The sequence below is a fragment of the Tribolium castaneum genome, chromosome 1 (genome assembly GCF_031307605.1).
Source record: "Tribolium castaneum strain GA2 chromosome 1, icTriCast1.1, whole genome shotgun sequence".
Classification (NCBI taxonomy): domain Eukaryota; kingdom Metazoa; phylum Arthropoda; class Insecta; order Coleoptera; family Tenebrionidae; genus Tribolium; species Tribolium castaneum.
The window spans coordinates 30627371-30640700 of NC_087394.1; the positions used below are offsets into that span (position 1 = coordinate 30627371).

The 13330-nt window shown below is 36.2% G+C and overlaps 3 protein-coding genes across 3 annotated transcripts; 1 reads left to right on the forward strand and 2 right to left on the reverse strand.

Annotated features, from left to right (window-relative positions):
• Window positions 1-752: 752 nt before the first annotated feature.
• On the reverse strand, window positions 753-5021 carry LOC663246 (uncharacterized protein). Its single transcript, XM_969302.4, has 2 exons — window positions 4750-5021; window positions 753-1909 (listed from the first exon to the last, which is right to left on the reverse strand). Exons 1-2 carry the CDS (start codon window positions 4757-4759, stop codon window positions 1038-1040), a joined length of 882 nt encoding a protein of 293 aa, XP_974395.1. The 5' UTR covers window positions 4760-5021; the 3' UTR covers window positions 753-1037.
• Window positions 5022-7269: 2248 nt separating this feature from the next.
• Window positions 7270-11770, reverse strand: LOC103312334 (uncharacterized protein). Its single transcript, XM_015977789.2, has 9 exons — window positions 11508-11770; window positions 11069-11418; window positions 10126-11020; window positions 9910-10079; window positions 9632-9862; window positions 8231-9583; window positions 7961-8185; window positions 7514-7903; window positions 7270-7468 (listed from the first exon to the last, which is right to left on the reverse strand). Exons 1-9 carry the CDS (start codon window positions 11551-11553, stop codon window positions 7313-7315), a joined length of 3816 nt encoding a protein of 1271 aa, XP_015833275.1. The 5' UTR covers window positions 11554-11770; the 3' UTR covers window positions 7270-7312.
• A 39-nt stretch (window positions 11771-11809) lies between these two features.
• On the forward strand, window positions 11810-13313 carry RpL7 (Ribosomal protein L7). Its single transcript, XM_969254.4, has 4 exons — window positions 11810-11909; window positions 12125-12415; window positions 12612-12957; window positions 13163-13313. The coding sequence occupies exons 1-4, from the start codon at window positions 11899-11901 to the stop codon at window positions 13271-13273; spliced, it is 759 nt and encodes a 252-aa protein (XP_974347.1). The 5' UTR covers window positions 11810-11898; the 3' UTR covers window positions 13274-13313.
• Window positions 13314-13330: the final 17 nt, after the last annotated feature.

Below are 13330 nucleotides of genomic sequence, written 5' to 3' on the forward strand. Positions count from 1 at the left end.
ACCGCAAAAGCAATGTAAACAAACTTGTGTTGATAAAACAAAGATTAAAAATTCTAATAAAGCGTGAGTGGCGTAATTTGTGGTTTAAAATTAACAAAATTAATAACCAACATTTACTGATAACAAAAGGAATTATTTTTGCAAAAAGTTTTACGGAGATTTGTCTTTTCTAAACCGGCGCCTCCACCATATTTTTATTTGTGCAGGAGGGAACTGGCAATTTATGCATTCAGGTTTGTATTAAACAACAAAAAATATTAGAAGCTCTTATTTCTTTTCCTTCATGTTGATACCGAGAATACTTTGAACTCCCCTCGTAATTTATAAATAAGGTCGTAAGTCGTAAAACGAGTCGTAAAGTATGTATAACTTTCAATAATACTTTTATTGTCCGAATTGGTGTTGTGTCTAAAAATCCAGTCAAGGCTAAAGATTTTGATAGGTGTTTGTTTTGTTTTTTCACAAATGTATAGTTTGTAAAACTTTTGCAGTGATAGAACGTCTTATCAATGCATTAATTTAATAATTATAAAAAGAAAGCTTTGTAGCTTAAGAAATTTTTAGAACCAATAATCTGTACTCTTGGTGATATTTGTTTGAGTAATCTTAAAAAAATATCTTGTTTCGGACTGAAAGGAGTAATTTCATGAATGTAAATAAGTGACCTTTCTAAAATTAAAGATGATACTTGTACGTATAAATACATAAATTAAGTAAGGTCAGATGGTGTGTAAGTAAATAAAACCCCAACAGACGATAAATAAAAATTTTATTCTTTTTATTACATTATAGACTTAAAAAACTATATTAGAGTGGCACCAACCAAATCAGCCACTATTACGAAATAAAAAATTTCGAGACCGTTTCCATTATACAAAAATAATACACTTCATATCGGTACACATTACATAAGGCACCTAGAAGCCACAACGGTGCAGTCTAGCGTTATCTAACCTTAATAACATTTGATTTATGCTGGATCGAATTCCTAGGCAGCAACAAATTAAAGCGATTAACAAAATCCATCCATCAGTCCTTTATTGTACCAAAATTTCATAATCCTGGAACCCTAACTCGGTCCCCCCATAGGGAATATAAACCACCCCATGGCTGGGCTGCACCTTCCCCACCGTGAGCGACCCATCGTGGACCACCCTGCCCACGTACAGGGGCTCTCCCTCCTCGCTCTGCCCCGCAGTGACCGCATTCGGGGGCACGTTGCCGCCGCTGCAGGCGATCCAGTTCCCGGGGAAGTCGCACAGCACCTCGTACTCGGGGACCGCGTTCTCCTGCCCGCCCCAGGGCACGTAGGCGGTGCCGTGGCTCGCGACCAGCTTCCCGGGGATCAGCCCCCCGTTGAAGTTGGCTCTGGCGACGTAAACGGGCTCGCCGTTGTCCTCGCCGCCGGCGAAGGCCCTGGGGGGCACCTCGCCGTTGCGCGCCGCCACCCAGCACACGTTGGAGAAGTTGCCGCGGGACCCCATCGCGGGGGCGCCGCCGCGCGCCTCCTCAATGATCCAGGCGCCCGTGGCGCCCCAGCCCGTGCACACGCCCACGTACTCGATGGGCACCTGCTCGAAGTCGCGCCACTCGAGGAAGGGGGCGGCGTTGCCCTCGTGGCCCACGGAGATGAGGCCGCTCTCCCAGCGGATCCAGAAGCCGCGGAACTCGTCGGGGTTGAGGAAGCCGGGCGTGCTGGCCTCGGCCACGTCGGGTTTGGTGCGGTTCTTGCGGATCACTGATTTGGAGTTGCCCCAGCCGCCGATGAAGACCTCGTACATGGGGGTGGCCTCGGACGCGGAGGGGCTGAGGGCGATATGGGCATCGTTGGGGGCGCGCACGCGGAATTGCAGGAGCCCGGAGGCGTTCGGGAAAAAGGTGTATTCGAGGCGGTCCTCGGTTTGCAATTCTGGAAGTTGAAAAAACTAATGAGCTAAAATGTTATTCAGTGATTTCCAGCACTTGCTTGCGGTTACCGGCCTTGAATTTTACAAATTATACTATATTCAAGCTTTAATGTGTCCATTTGTGTAATATTTTTCCCAAACAGTTTTCCCTAACACTTTTTACTTAAAACATTATTTACTTGTTTGTGGGGTCGTAAATTTAGGTGACAATGTGCACTGTAATTGTAAAAAAATTATTTATTTGAATGCACGCATCAGCCTTTGTCTTTGATTACTGATAAGAGTGATAAGTGAGCCCATCTTCTAATAAATCACGCATTTGGTTTACATTTAAATAAAAAAGACCGATTATTTAACCAACAAAGTAAAAATTTATAATTCTGAAGCAGCGTTCGATAAGCCAGCAGGCAGAGATTCACTAAAAATTTTATAGCTAAACTAACAGTTAGTGTACAAAAACTCACAAAGTTGCTACAACTTTATTTATTAAGAAAAAAATAATAATCCAGAATGGTCCTTATTAATGTACAGTCAGATGTGTAAAATTTCAAGAATTTCATATCATTAGAAGCCGCAAGTGGGTGTTAAATACCAAGGTAGGTATAGCGTTCTATAAGTTGTGTTATTTTAAATACATTAGATTATTTTACCTAGCAGTTTATTAGTATCTAAAATTAATTGGTTGTATTAGATTAGCTGCGTGAAATGAATCTTTTTTTGAAATTTTTTCAGTATAGCATCATTGTGTGCCAAGGTAAATCACGCCTTGAATTGTTTTCTCATTCGTGTTTAGCGTTCGTTAATAGAATGTAGGTAAACATACTCAATAGCTCTTTGCGATTCGGTTTTCTCAAGAATAGATTTTCGGTCGTTGTGATAAGATCTTATAGAATTTCCTTAAGCCAGTTATATAAATCTGAAATCCTCCACTCGACAATTTTATTTTTATCACGGCATTGCCCAGGAATTTTTTACCGCTTTCATTTCTTTGAAACTTTGTTGAAATGCAGTAAAGTTACTGCACTGAAACTATGTCACGCTCGATAACGTCTTTTACTCCTACTGATACAAATTTTACACGTATTTTTCCTCGGGTTCCATTATGTCTGGCGCCATAAAAGGAAGGTCATCATTGATTTTTAATCTCTGACAAGATATTACATCACCGACAGATTTAGTGTTTGGAACATCATTAATAGACACGTCACGCGATTATCGTAATTTACAAATTGCACCTGCAAGCAGGTGTACGGCTCAGGAACCGCCAACAAAAGGAAGGAAACGTCCTTGTTTCAATTAAAGGATAATTTAGGAGCTCTCAACTACTTCCCACGCTTGTCTACAAAACATGAAACGACGAAAAACCGAGCAAATCTAAAATATGTCTTATTAGAAATAATTAAATATGTATGTGGTGCAAAAAATTAGGATGTGAAATTTGCCTCAATTTTGTACTTTTCCTGCATACAATAGAAGTTCCAAATCTGTGCGGAAGTCGATTATTATCACAACTAGGTAGGTAACACAATTGAGTGTGCAACGCTTCAAAAATTTTGCGTGGGCAAAGAATAGCTCGTAAAACATTTACTGAAAAAAATTGTGAACTGAAAACCATAATTTCTCCTTTCATTATTTGTTAGATATTGCTTTGGAAAATTAACCGGAATCAAGGAGGAAATGCTACAAGAATTCGAAACGTGCGTGACAACGTTTAAGTCTCTTCAAACTTATTATCTTTTGACGTTTGGAAAAAATCGTGTTTAGAAATCATTCTTTTCTTATACTCGTAAGTAATAAGGCGATGAACTCCAATCTATTATTAGATTTCAACTAAGTTCGAGAGGTTTGTATCGAATATTTCTGGAAAGCAGATTTCAATTACCATCTAAACTTATGAAAATGAGCTAAATTGAAATAAATCAAGTCAGCCTTGTAATCAAATTAGTGACGTAATCTTGCACATCTCCCGCTAGAAACAAAAACTATTCGTAAATTCTAAAATAAAATTTTGTTTTATTAACTACACGGAAGTGCAGTTTTTTATTGATCACTAACATAAGAGGCACCATGCACTTTTCTTGCCGTATCCTAAGAAATTACCAAGGTTTTCTCGTATTCTTAACAACAAAGTTGTAATAAGATGCACGACGTGCCAATTGAATAAGTAAACAATACCCATTTGAAACTCTTCTAAACAACTTTACGAGTTATTTATTTTGCATTTTTGTGATTATTCAAAACACAGCGAAGCTAAAACTGCGACTCTGCATATTTCAGTCTTTATAAGTGAGTTAATAGGGTCACTAGAGTGCTAAGGAGTTCCGACTGTACTATTTTTAGACCCAAGTGAAAAATGCATAACTCGCATAACTTATGGCTCTATCCCAATTTTTTTTTTAAATAAAACCTTGTTGGCAGGCTGATAGTACGAAAAAAAAGTCTTATTACAATCAGCAGCGATGACAACAATGCTAAAAATAGTAGTATTATGTGGTTCAGTAATGGTCAAGTGAACTTTGAGGTCGCGCTACGATGGGCGTGTCAAAATTCTAATAGAACAATAGCAAAAGGACCAGACATGCAATAGTGCCATTTGTAATTTCCCAAATGTTATCTAGATTGTCTAACCGGAAAGTGTTACGGAGTTTTGGACACGAAAATCGGGCTATAAGCCGGCGAATACAAATACATGCACAAAATTAATAATAAAAAATAGGAAAAAAAATTCAAAAAAAAAATGCAAAAAAGTGCCGGTAAGAGTTGCAATGTTAGTTGGTTTCCGGTCGGCCCGGAAATTTCGGGAGCGGGCGCTAGAACAGTGCTCCAACTTTTTGGAACTTACCGATAGGCATGTTGCAATTTATTTATGAAATTCCACCTGAACACCACACAGGTCAACAATTCAAACTGACTACGTCAACGTTGGAGAAGACGTTCTATAAATGTTCCACGTTTGCGCGTTGAAATCGGCGTTTTCGGCGGTCAAAGAGGGAGGTGAGAGGCGACTATCTTGTCATTTCTAAATACATCGAACGATTTCTTCGGAAATGCCACGTAAAAATGTGACTCATGCTAGTCCTACTCGAGGACTAATTAGCTAATTGGGCCGCTGGTCTTGGTCCATTGCCGTTTGAGCGAAGCGCTCAAGAAGATCGCAAAAGAGCGCGTTTTGAAAAAAATGATGTTATGCATAAATTGACCTCACTCTATTGCACTAGATTAAAATTCTAGAATGTTTAAAAACATCACGTGTTGTTTGGGGGTCAGCATGATTCATGGATCATTCAGAAATTACGTTATCAAAGGGTATACGTCATTTGCAATTTTAACGCAGGGTGATATCAATTTAAAATAAGTTTCCAACATAACTTCAGCCATACTCGTAGGTACCTACAAACGAAACATATTTCATTAATATAAACAATCTTTAAAATAGCAAAATCAAAAAAATTAGTCTTTGAGCTTTGAAAACTCTACACGTTAGAGATAAAAATAGAAATGTTAGATTTTATACAATGAGTAATTTTATGAATAGATAGCAAAAGCATCCTAGGCGGAATTTTTCAACAGTTTGTTTTTCTGAAAATTTCCGTGACCTTCGTTTCTTTATAACCCTTGGCCTGCTCATCACATTCTTTCATTATCTCGGTTGATACAAGAAAAATTATTCATTGTTACATACACAAAACAAAATTTTCAAAAAATTAAATATCTAAACATTTGTAGTACTACAAACTATACGAGTGTTCAAAGAAAATTTTTAGATTTTGAATATTTATTCTGCACGAGAATAATAAGTCTCTTTCTCTTTGTAATTCATGTGGTAATTTATATTTTTTTTCCTGACGAAATTTATTATTTGAAATATATTTTTTTTACATTAAACAAGCATTAATAAATTTCATAGCTAATTACAGTAACGTATTAAGTACTACAAACTGGGGAAGCAATCACATAAATGCATGACAACATATTTTTTAACATTTTAACATGAAAATGTTCAGTGAATCACGAGAAACTTAAAATAGAATAAGAGTAAAGGACTTTATAATTTATGATTATGACGTTTGACAATGCGAACTTTTATTATTCTTCTTATGCCACATATTGATTTTATTGACTTTATAAAATAAAAGAAAAATGTATGGGTACCTACGCGTGTTCGGTACACTATAATTTTTACAAATGTTTGATCATTCTTTTTTATTAGCGACATTATTATTGACAATATAAAGTTCAATAACATAACTACATGAGTAGGTAATGCAAGATTTTGAATTTTTTATGCGAATTAAATACCAAGCGGGAAGTGCTTAGTGATACCATCGAAGTTACATCCGTTTTTAAGTTTAGTAATAACTTCCTGGTCCTAGTCACCATAACTAGCTGTGTACTTTTTATTTTACTTATTTCTTTATTAAGTGAAACTATTATCTCAACAATATTACGAGTGGACGCATAAAATACGTAAATTATTTAACTCTTAGTCGCTAATAAATTTAACTAATGCTCACGGTTTAGGGTAATTATTGGCAATTCTGTTTATATTAGGTACAAGTTACTTCGTAAACATACTTTAATGAAAAAAATCAGCAAAAGTTTGCGTAAAACAAGAACAATATTAATAATATTACGCATCCATAAACTTCCGGTTTCCCGTTTCAGTCCGTAAAAGCAACTGCATTTTATAATCATTTCTTAATAATAAAATGAAATTAATTAATAATTCTGGTCAGTATTTTGTGTTTGTTTTCTAAGTGCGACAAACATGTTGAAATACCCTCTATTATGCACCATGTTTGTATGCCTACTTACACGTACATGGAGAATTTAAGTAACAATTAAATATGCCCTATCAGTTGTTATACATATTCAAATACCTACCCGTATCTCACAAATTTCTCATTTTGGTGTAAACATTAATGAATAATAATTACAGAAGTAAAGAAAAAATATTTGTTTACTGGGAGTTATGTTACTTCAAGGTAACTTTTGCTAATAAGTCTATCTACGCATATTCTCTTTTTGTTGACGCTAAATTATGACACATTCGTTAAAAAATTTGGTGATTATGAATTATGATTAACCACGTACAAGAGTGTTTATAAAATCAACACGCTTGACTATTTAAAAAAGCGAAAATTTCCGAAATACTAAATTTACTCTTTATTTTATAAAATAAAAAGGATAATAAATAATGGTAATTAAACGTTAGGGTTGTAAAACACTATATTTTTGCATGTTTTCACTTTAGTAAACGGCAAAATACTTGAATGCACCTCTTTCTAATTTAGCTAAAATTCTTCAATCGAAAAAATATGAACGCAATATTAATAAATATTTTAAAATTTCAAGGACTAAATTGAATCAAGAAAACGTATTATATTTTTTATTGTAAACATATTTTAAACCTTTCCTGTAAATCTGTAATATTTTTTATAATTCTCATACATAAATTTAAATATTTCAGTAGACGCGTTGCTTAAAACCCTCATCAAATACTGAACTGCATGCTGATCACACAAAGCGATGAGACTGTATATGCAGTTATCCAAATGTTTCTACAACAAAAAAATATAAAATAAAACTAAACAACTTAGATTTACCTTGACGTTGGGGTACAGAGTGTCCATTTCATACTGTGCCAAAATATCCGCAATCAGAAACATTGCAATCCTGGCCATATCTCTAGTACAATCAGTGAGACTTTTTGTCAATTTCTCTAATTTATGAGCAGAATCGGCAATTTTCTGCCCGTCACTAGACTCCACCATCACTCTGGAACTACTTTTCAGACACAGCCCTTTAAGCAACACTCTGTACTGCAACAAATAGGGAGGCAAGCGATCCATAATTAAGGGGTTTCGGAATTTTAGCAAATGTTCTAATAGGGCGACTCCACAGTTGAAACAGTGCACAAAATCGTGGTCCCGCTTCATCATTAAAATCGAAACCGTTAACAGGGAAAAGTCTATAATGGCAGCACTTAGCGGCACCTAAAATTCGAACAATAAATCCGCGCCATTTGGCGTTTCGTGTCAAGGGGACATTACGTGATTTGCTTGAATAATTGAAACCTCAAATTGGATAACTTCTTCAAATAATTCCTCGTTGTAGTCTACAGACTTCAACATGAGAACTAATTTCTCCAAGAGGGATTCGAGCTGTTCACGCAAAATGTTGGTTTTAACAGGATTAAAATTTGTAGAAAGGATGCAAGTCCATGTTTTTAAGTGTTTGCAAATCTCTTGGTTTTCTCTCGACTCGACTGCTTTAGTCTGCAAGCACTGGTCATTACTACAAAAAAATCAGACCACACTCACCGTCACTTGCAACAAATCGGCAACAATGAACGAAAATTGATCATTTGGAATTAACGACGCGATTAGAATCATTAACTGTGAATACTCCTCCAAAATGTCAGTCTTTACAGTCACGCGTTTCAAACTATTGTAAGTGTGCATAATAAAGTCACCGTCAAGATTGGCCAACAACGATTTATTGAACAAAATTGTCGAAAAAAGCAACAAACTGCCCTTAAGGTTCGCATCTGACAAATTCCCAAGACAATAATCGACATAATCGCTCAACGAAATTTTCAACTTCGAGAGATTGTCGTCCTCGTCTTTGGCCAGAAACGACTTCAAAACCAGAACAAACGGCTCGATCAGGCGATCATCTGGGCTTTTCTTCAACACGAGTTTAACGATTTTACGGCAAACATCCGCCTTGTATTTCAAAAATAATTCCTTCGATTCTGGTGTTAATTTAACTTTTTTCATTTTCTGAAGCACACTCAGTACATTTACCGCAAATCGGAGGCACTGCTCCGATTTAAGATTGTCTTTAATAAACGCAATCCCTGATTCAAATTTGGCAATCGTCGAGTCACACTTGAAGGCACTTTGGACGATGTGGGCAAAGAGATCTTCACATCTTGCGACATTTTCAATCAGGAGTTTTAGAAGGACATCCGCTTCGAAAATATCCAATAAAGTAAACTTATTATGTTGTATAATGCTAATGATGAGACTTTCACAACTGTTCTTTATTTCTTCCTCGCAATTACTGTGATTTATATCTTTGAGTAACGAGAATAATAGCAGGATTATAAATTTTTGCGTGTCCTCACTTATATACAGTACTGGGAGTTTTCTAAATGCGTCTAAATACGCCTGAATCTTGTCGCTGTGTAGTTTTAAATCTATGACTTGTTCGTTGCCTTCAGAGACAATTTGTGAGGCCTTCCCTAACGATTCTCCAATATTCGGTGCCAAGAACAAGTCCGTGGGTAGGAGAGACAATACTTTTGAATAGAGCGTTTTCCGTAGAGTAGTATCGTCAAGTTTTCGTTTTTGTTTGAGCAATTTGTTAATTTTTGTAAAAATGACGCAAAGAATGCCTTCTGTTATGAGCCGAGAGTCGGAGACGTGAGGTTGGTTAAATATTTCCCCGTTATGTTCTAGTAAATCTTTAAAAATAATTTCAGCCAAACTGACAATCATCGTCGGGGGCATTTGGCCAAGTAAATGATTGACCACGAATCTGTCCGTGAAAATTTCAGCGAAACTATCGTCAAAATCCGATGAGAGATACCAAATAATCGCGCTCGTAATCTCACTGTTACTATCATGCGACATTACAACAGCTCGCAACTTCTGAATCACAAGTTTTTGCTAGAAATAACAACTGTAAAAACGAAACATGAAAATGAGAAACCGAACCATTATTTGCTTGCACGGCTTTTCTCCGAAATTATTGATCCTTTCGGAAATAAGGCACCACTCTTTGTCGCTCAAATACGAGTGTAGATAGGTCAAATTACACGCCGAAAAATTCGAGTCAATGACTTTAATCAATTTGAAATCGTTACTGACCGAATAATATTCCAGGGACATGTAAATTTCGGCCCAATAGTACGAAATGTTCAAAAAAGCGCGCATTAGAATTTGATTCTGGAACAAATTGCTCATTTCCGCCTCAACGTACTTTGCATACTTACGTGTTCTCGTTGCAATAAAGCCCTACCCAAGTTCCCTAACACGTTTTTGAGCTCCTCCAGGCCCCCTATGAATTTGACAACGGTGGCTGGGGCCACAGTGTGCTCCGCCATTCGCACACTCATCAAAACCCAACAGAGAAAGCAACTCAAAATTTCGGTGTAAATGGTTTCTAAAAATTACGATGAGTTGCGATTTTTTTTAATTAATTGGACTACCTTCTGATTTTTCCGGCAGTTCCTCCACAGTTTTATTGAAGTGGAACAAGAGTGTTTTGAACAAATTTATCACCTGCCAACTGGCCAAATTTGTGATACAGTTGGTGAAATAATTTAGAACTGATTTGGGGAGAATAGTGTCAATGTTGAACGAAATGTTTTCATCTGATTGGCAATCTAACTCTCCTTTAAATGTGTAAACGCCTTCGGCTAATTTCCGGTCCTCAAGACCCGATTTTAATGTCGGAATCATTTTAGAGATCAGATTTTGAATCCGGTGTAATTTGCTGAACACTTCAAGGATTTTAATCATCAATTCCTCATATTCTTGTCGGCATTGACTGCTGTTACTTAACATTATATAGATAAGCGTTTCGCTGATAAGTGACTCGATTATCAAAGGGTTGATTTCAATAACTGCGGTAAAAATCTGATAACAACACTTATTCGGAACTTTGGTTAAGGCCATGATTGATTTTAAAAGGTTTTTAATAAAATCATTGAAAGTAACATTACCAATGTTACATTCTAAATTAGTTTTTGTACTGGTCACAACAACCAAAAGCTCGTGTAAAATATTCAAAGAATTACTCAAGGAAGGATTTTCTACGTGGTATTTAACTTTGTTAAAGTTAAATTCACTTCTTGTATCGAACCCAATTATTTCAAGCAAAACTAGCAACATTTCAAACACTTTTCGAAAATTTCTTTGTGAATAAATAAACGAATCAAAAATTAATTTGAAACCAGTAGCACAAGTGGCATTTTTGGTATACAAATTTTTAAGAAACTTCAACACTGCTTTAGAAAAACTGTGTTTCTCTTCAGATTTTGTTTGTTCAAACAGTTGTGTTAAATACGAGTTAAGTTCTTTAACATTTATGCTAAAAACACACTATTTTCTTGTTACTAAAATCAGGTAAAATCGTAAATACGTACTTACCCTTTGGAACAACTTTGCTGTCTCTGTAAACACTTCAGCTTCCTCAAACTTGATGCAAACATCAATCAATATTGGAGCCACCGTTTGGAAAAAACTAACGTAAAATTGGTCACTGTCACGTATCGCTTTTTGAAAAGTGTGATCATCTTTTAGGAAAGTTATGTACTCAGCGCTGGTGCTTATTTCTTCAAGAACAAGGCTGTGCAACTTGCAATACTGATCAATATTGTACTTAAAGTATCTAAGAGAGTGTTGATTTTTTAATAACGTTTTGAATTCCTCTTTTGTAAGTTTCTGTTCGCCGTTTTGTACTCTTTCTATGAGTGCAAAAACCTCGTCTCTGGAGAAACCTGAAAGAATTTAATGATAATCGAAATTGAAAGGTTATGTTAGTTTTTACAGATTTTTTTCCGATTTTGATAAAAGTGTTCATACTTACCATAACTACCTACTGGTTTGGTAAACGATACGTCGTCTTCCAACATTTTGCTAACTTAAAACATTTGTATAATTAATAAATTTATAAAGTTTTTGGTTGTAAATAAATTTGAAACTTGCACGTGGACTAAAGCCGGTGGTAGGGATGAATTGTCAAGTCGTCAAGTGTCAATAATTGTCACTAAAAAAATATAAAAAATGGCCACATTAATTATGCGGGGTTATTAATAGTCGTATCTAAAACACAGGTAATAGATAACAACTTTGCATTGTCTAAAAAGTGTGTTTTAAAATTTAAATCACGGTTTATAATTTGTAGATGGCAGTCGTGAATCGCCTCACTAAATTTTGGTTGACCAACCTGAAGTAGCCTCCTTTTCCACTAGATAGTGATGGCGCCGACGTAAGTGTTCGATAAATTTCTTATTTTCTTCAATCATCGGCTTAATAATAATGGATTTGTTGCAAATTTTTACTTATTTTGTATATACCAGTTTGGTTGCTTAATATTTGATTCATATTTTTGCTGTTATGTTGATTGTTTAAGAGCTCGGCATGTTTACAGTTGACACTGCCCGCAATGTGTTTGTCAAATTGATAATTATTTTAAATTTGTAGGGCTGAGAAGAAAACGAAGACAGTTAAGGGGCTGCCTGCCGTCCCCGAGTCTGTTTTGAAGCACCGGAAGAGGCGCGATGCGTACCGGGCCAAACGACTCCAAACTGCTATCAAAAGGAAGTCCGAGCAGGTGAAAAAACGCAAGGAAATTTTTAAACGCGCCGAACGATACGTCAAGGAGTACAGGCTCAAGGAACGTGATGAAATTAGGCTAATTCGTCAAGCTAAAACCAAGGGTAACTTCTATGTTCCTGGTGAAGCCAAGCTGGCTTTCGTAATCCGTATCAAGGGGTAAGTTGGGTTATTTAGCTTGGACATGTTCATAGTGACTTGTTGTTTTGACGCAAGCCATTTTCCATGCTGTCCTAAATCGTTTTGTTTTCAAATTAAATGTTACAGTTTATACAAAGAATTGCAACAAAATTTGATACAGGACATTTAATTATGTTGCTCCAGGATGTGAGATTGAGGTAATTTTTTCTTCCAGTATTAACAAAGTGGCCCCCAAGGTGCGCAAAGTCCTCCAACTGTTCCGCTTGCTCCAAATCAATAATGGTGTCTTTGTGCAACTCAACAAGGCCACTATCAATATGTTGAGAATTTGTGAGCCTTACATTACTTGGGGTTACCCCAATTTGAAGTCAGTCAGGGAACTGATCTACAAGAGAGGATTTGCCAAAGTTAACGGCCAGCGCGTTCCAATCACCAGCAATCAAATCATTGAAAACAGATTGGGTAAATCTGAAATCATCTGTATGGAAGATTTGATCCATGAAATTTTTACTGTTGGACCTAAGTTTAAATACGCCTCCAACTTCTTGTGGCCCTTCAAGGTGAGCGCTTTTGTGATTGGTGCCAATATGATCTGCGTGTTACAAAATTGATTTGTAATGTGTTAAATTAATATTGGCAGAGTATTTCTTGTATATCCTTCCCAAGTTTAATTTTGATTAGCTTGAGGACATGGAAACGCAAGAAACATTTTATTGTTTGTTATTAGCACGTTGTCCAGTGAGTAATAACTTGGATCGTTTTTAGCTTAATACACCCACTGGTGGATGGCGCAAGAAGACAAACCACTATGTTGAGGGAGGTGATTTTGGCAACAGGGAAGACAAAATCAATGAACTCATCAGAAGGATGGTTTAAAATGTTAAGACGAGTTTATATAATAAATTATATAAAAGTATTCAAGAGTTTTTTTTT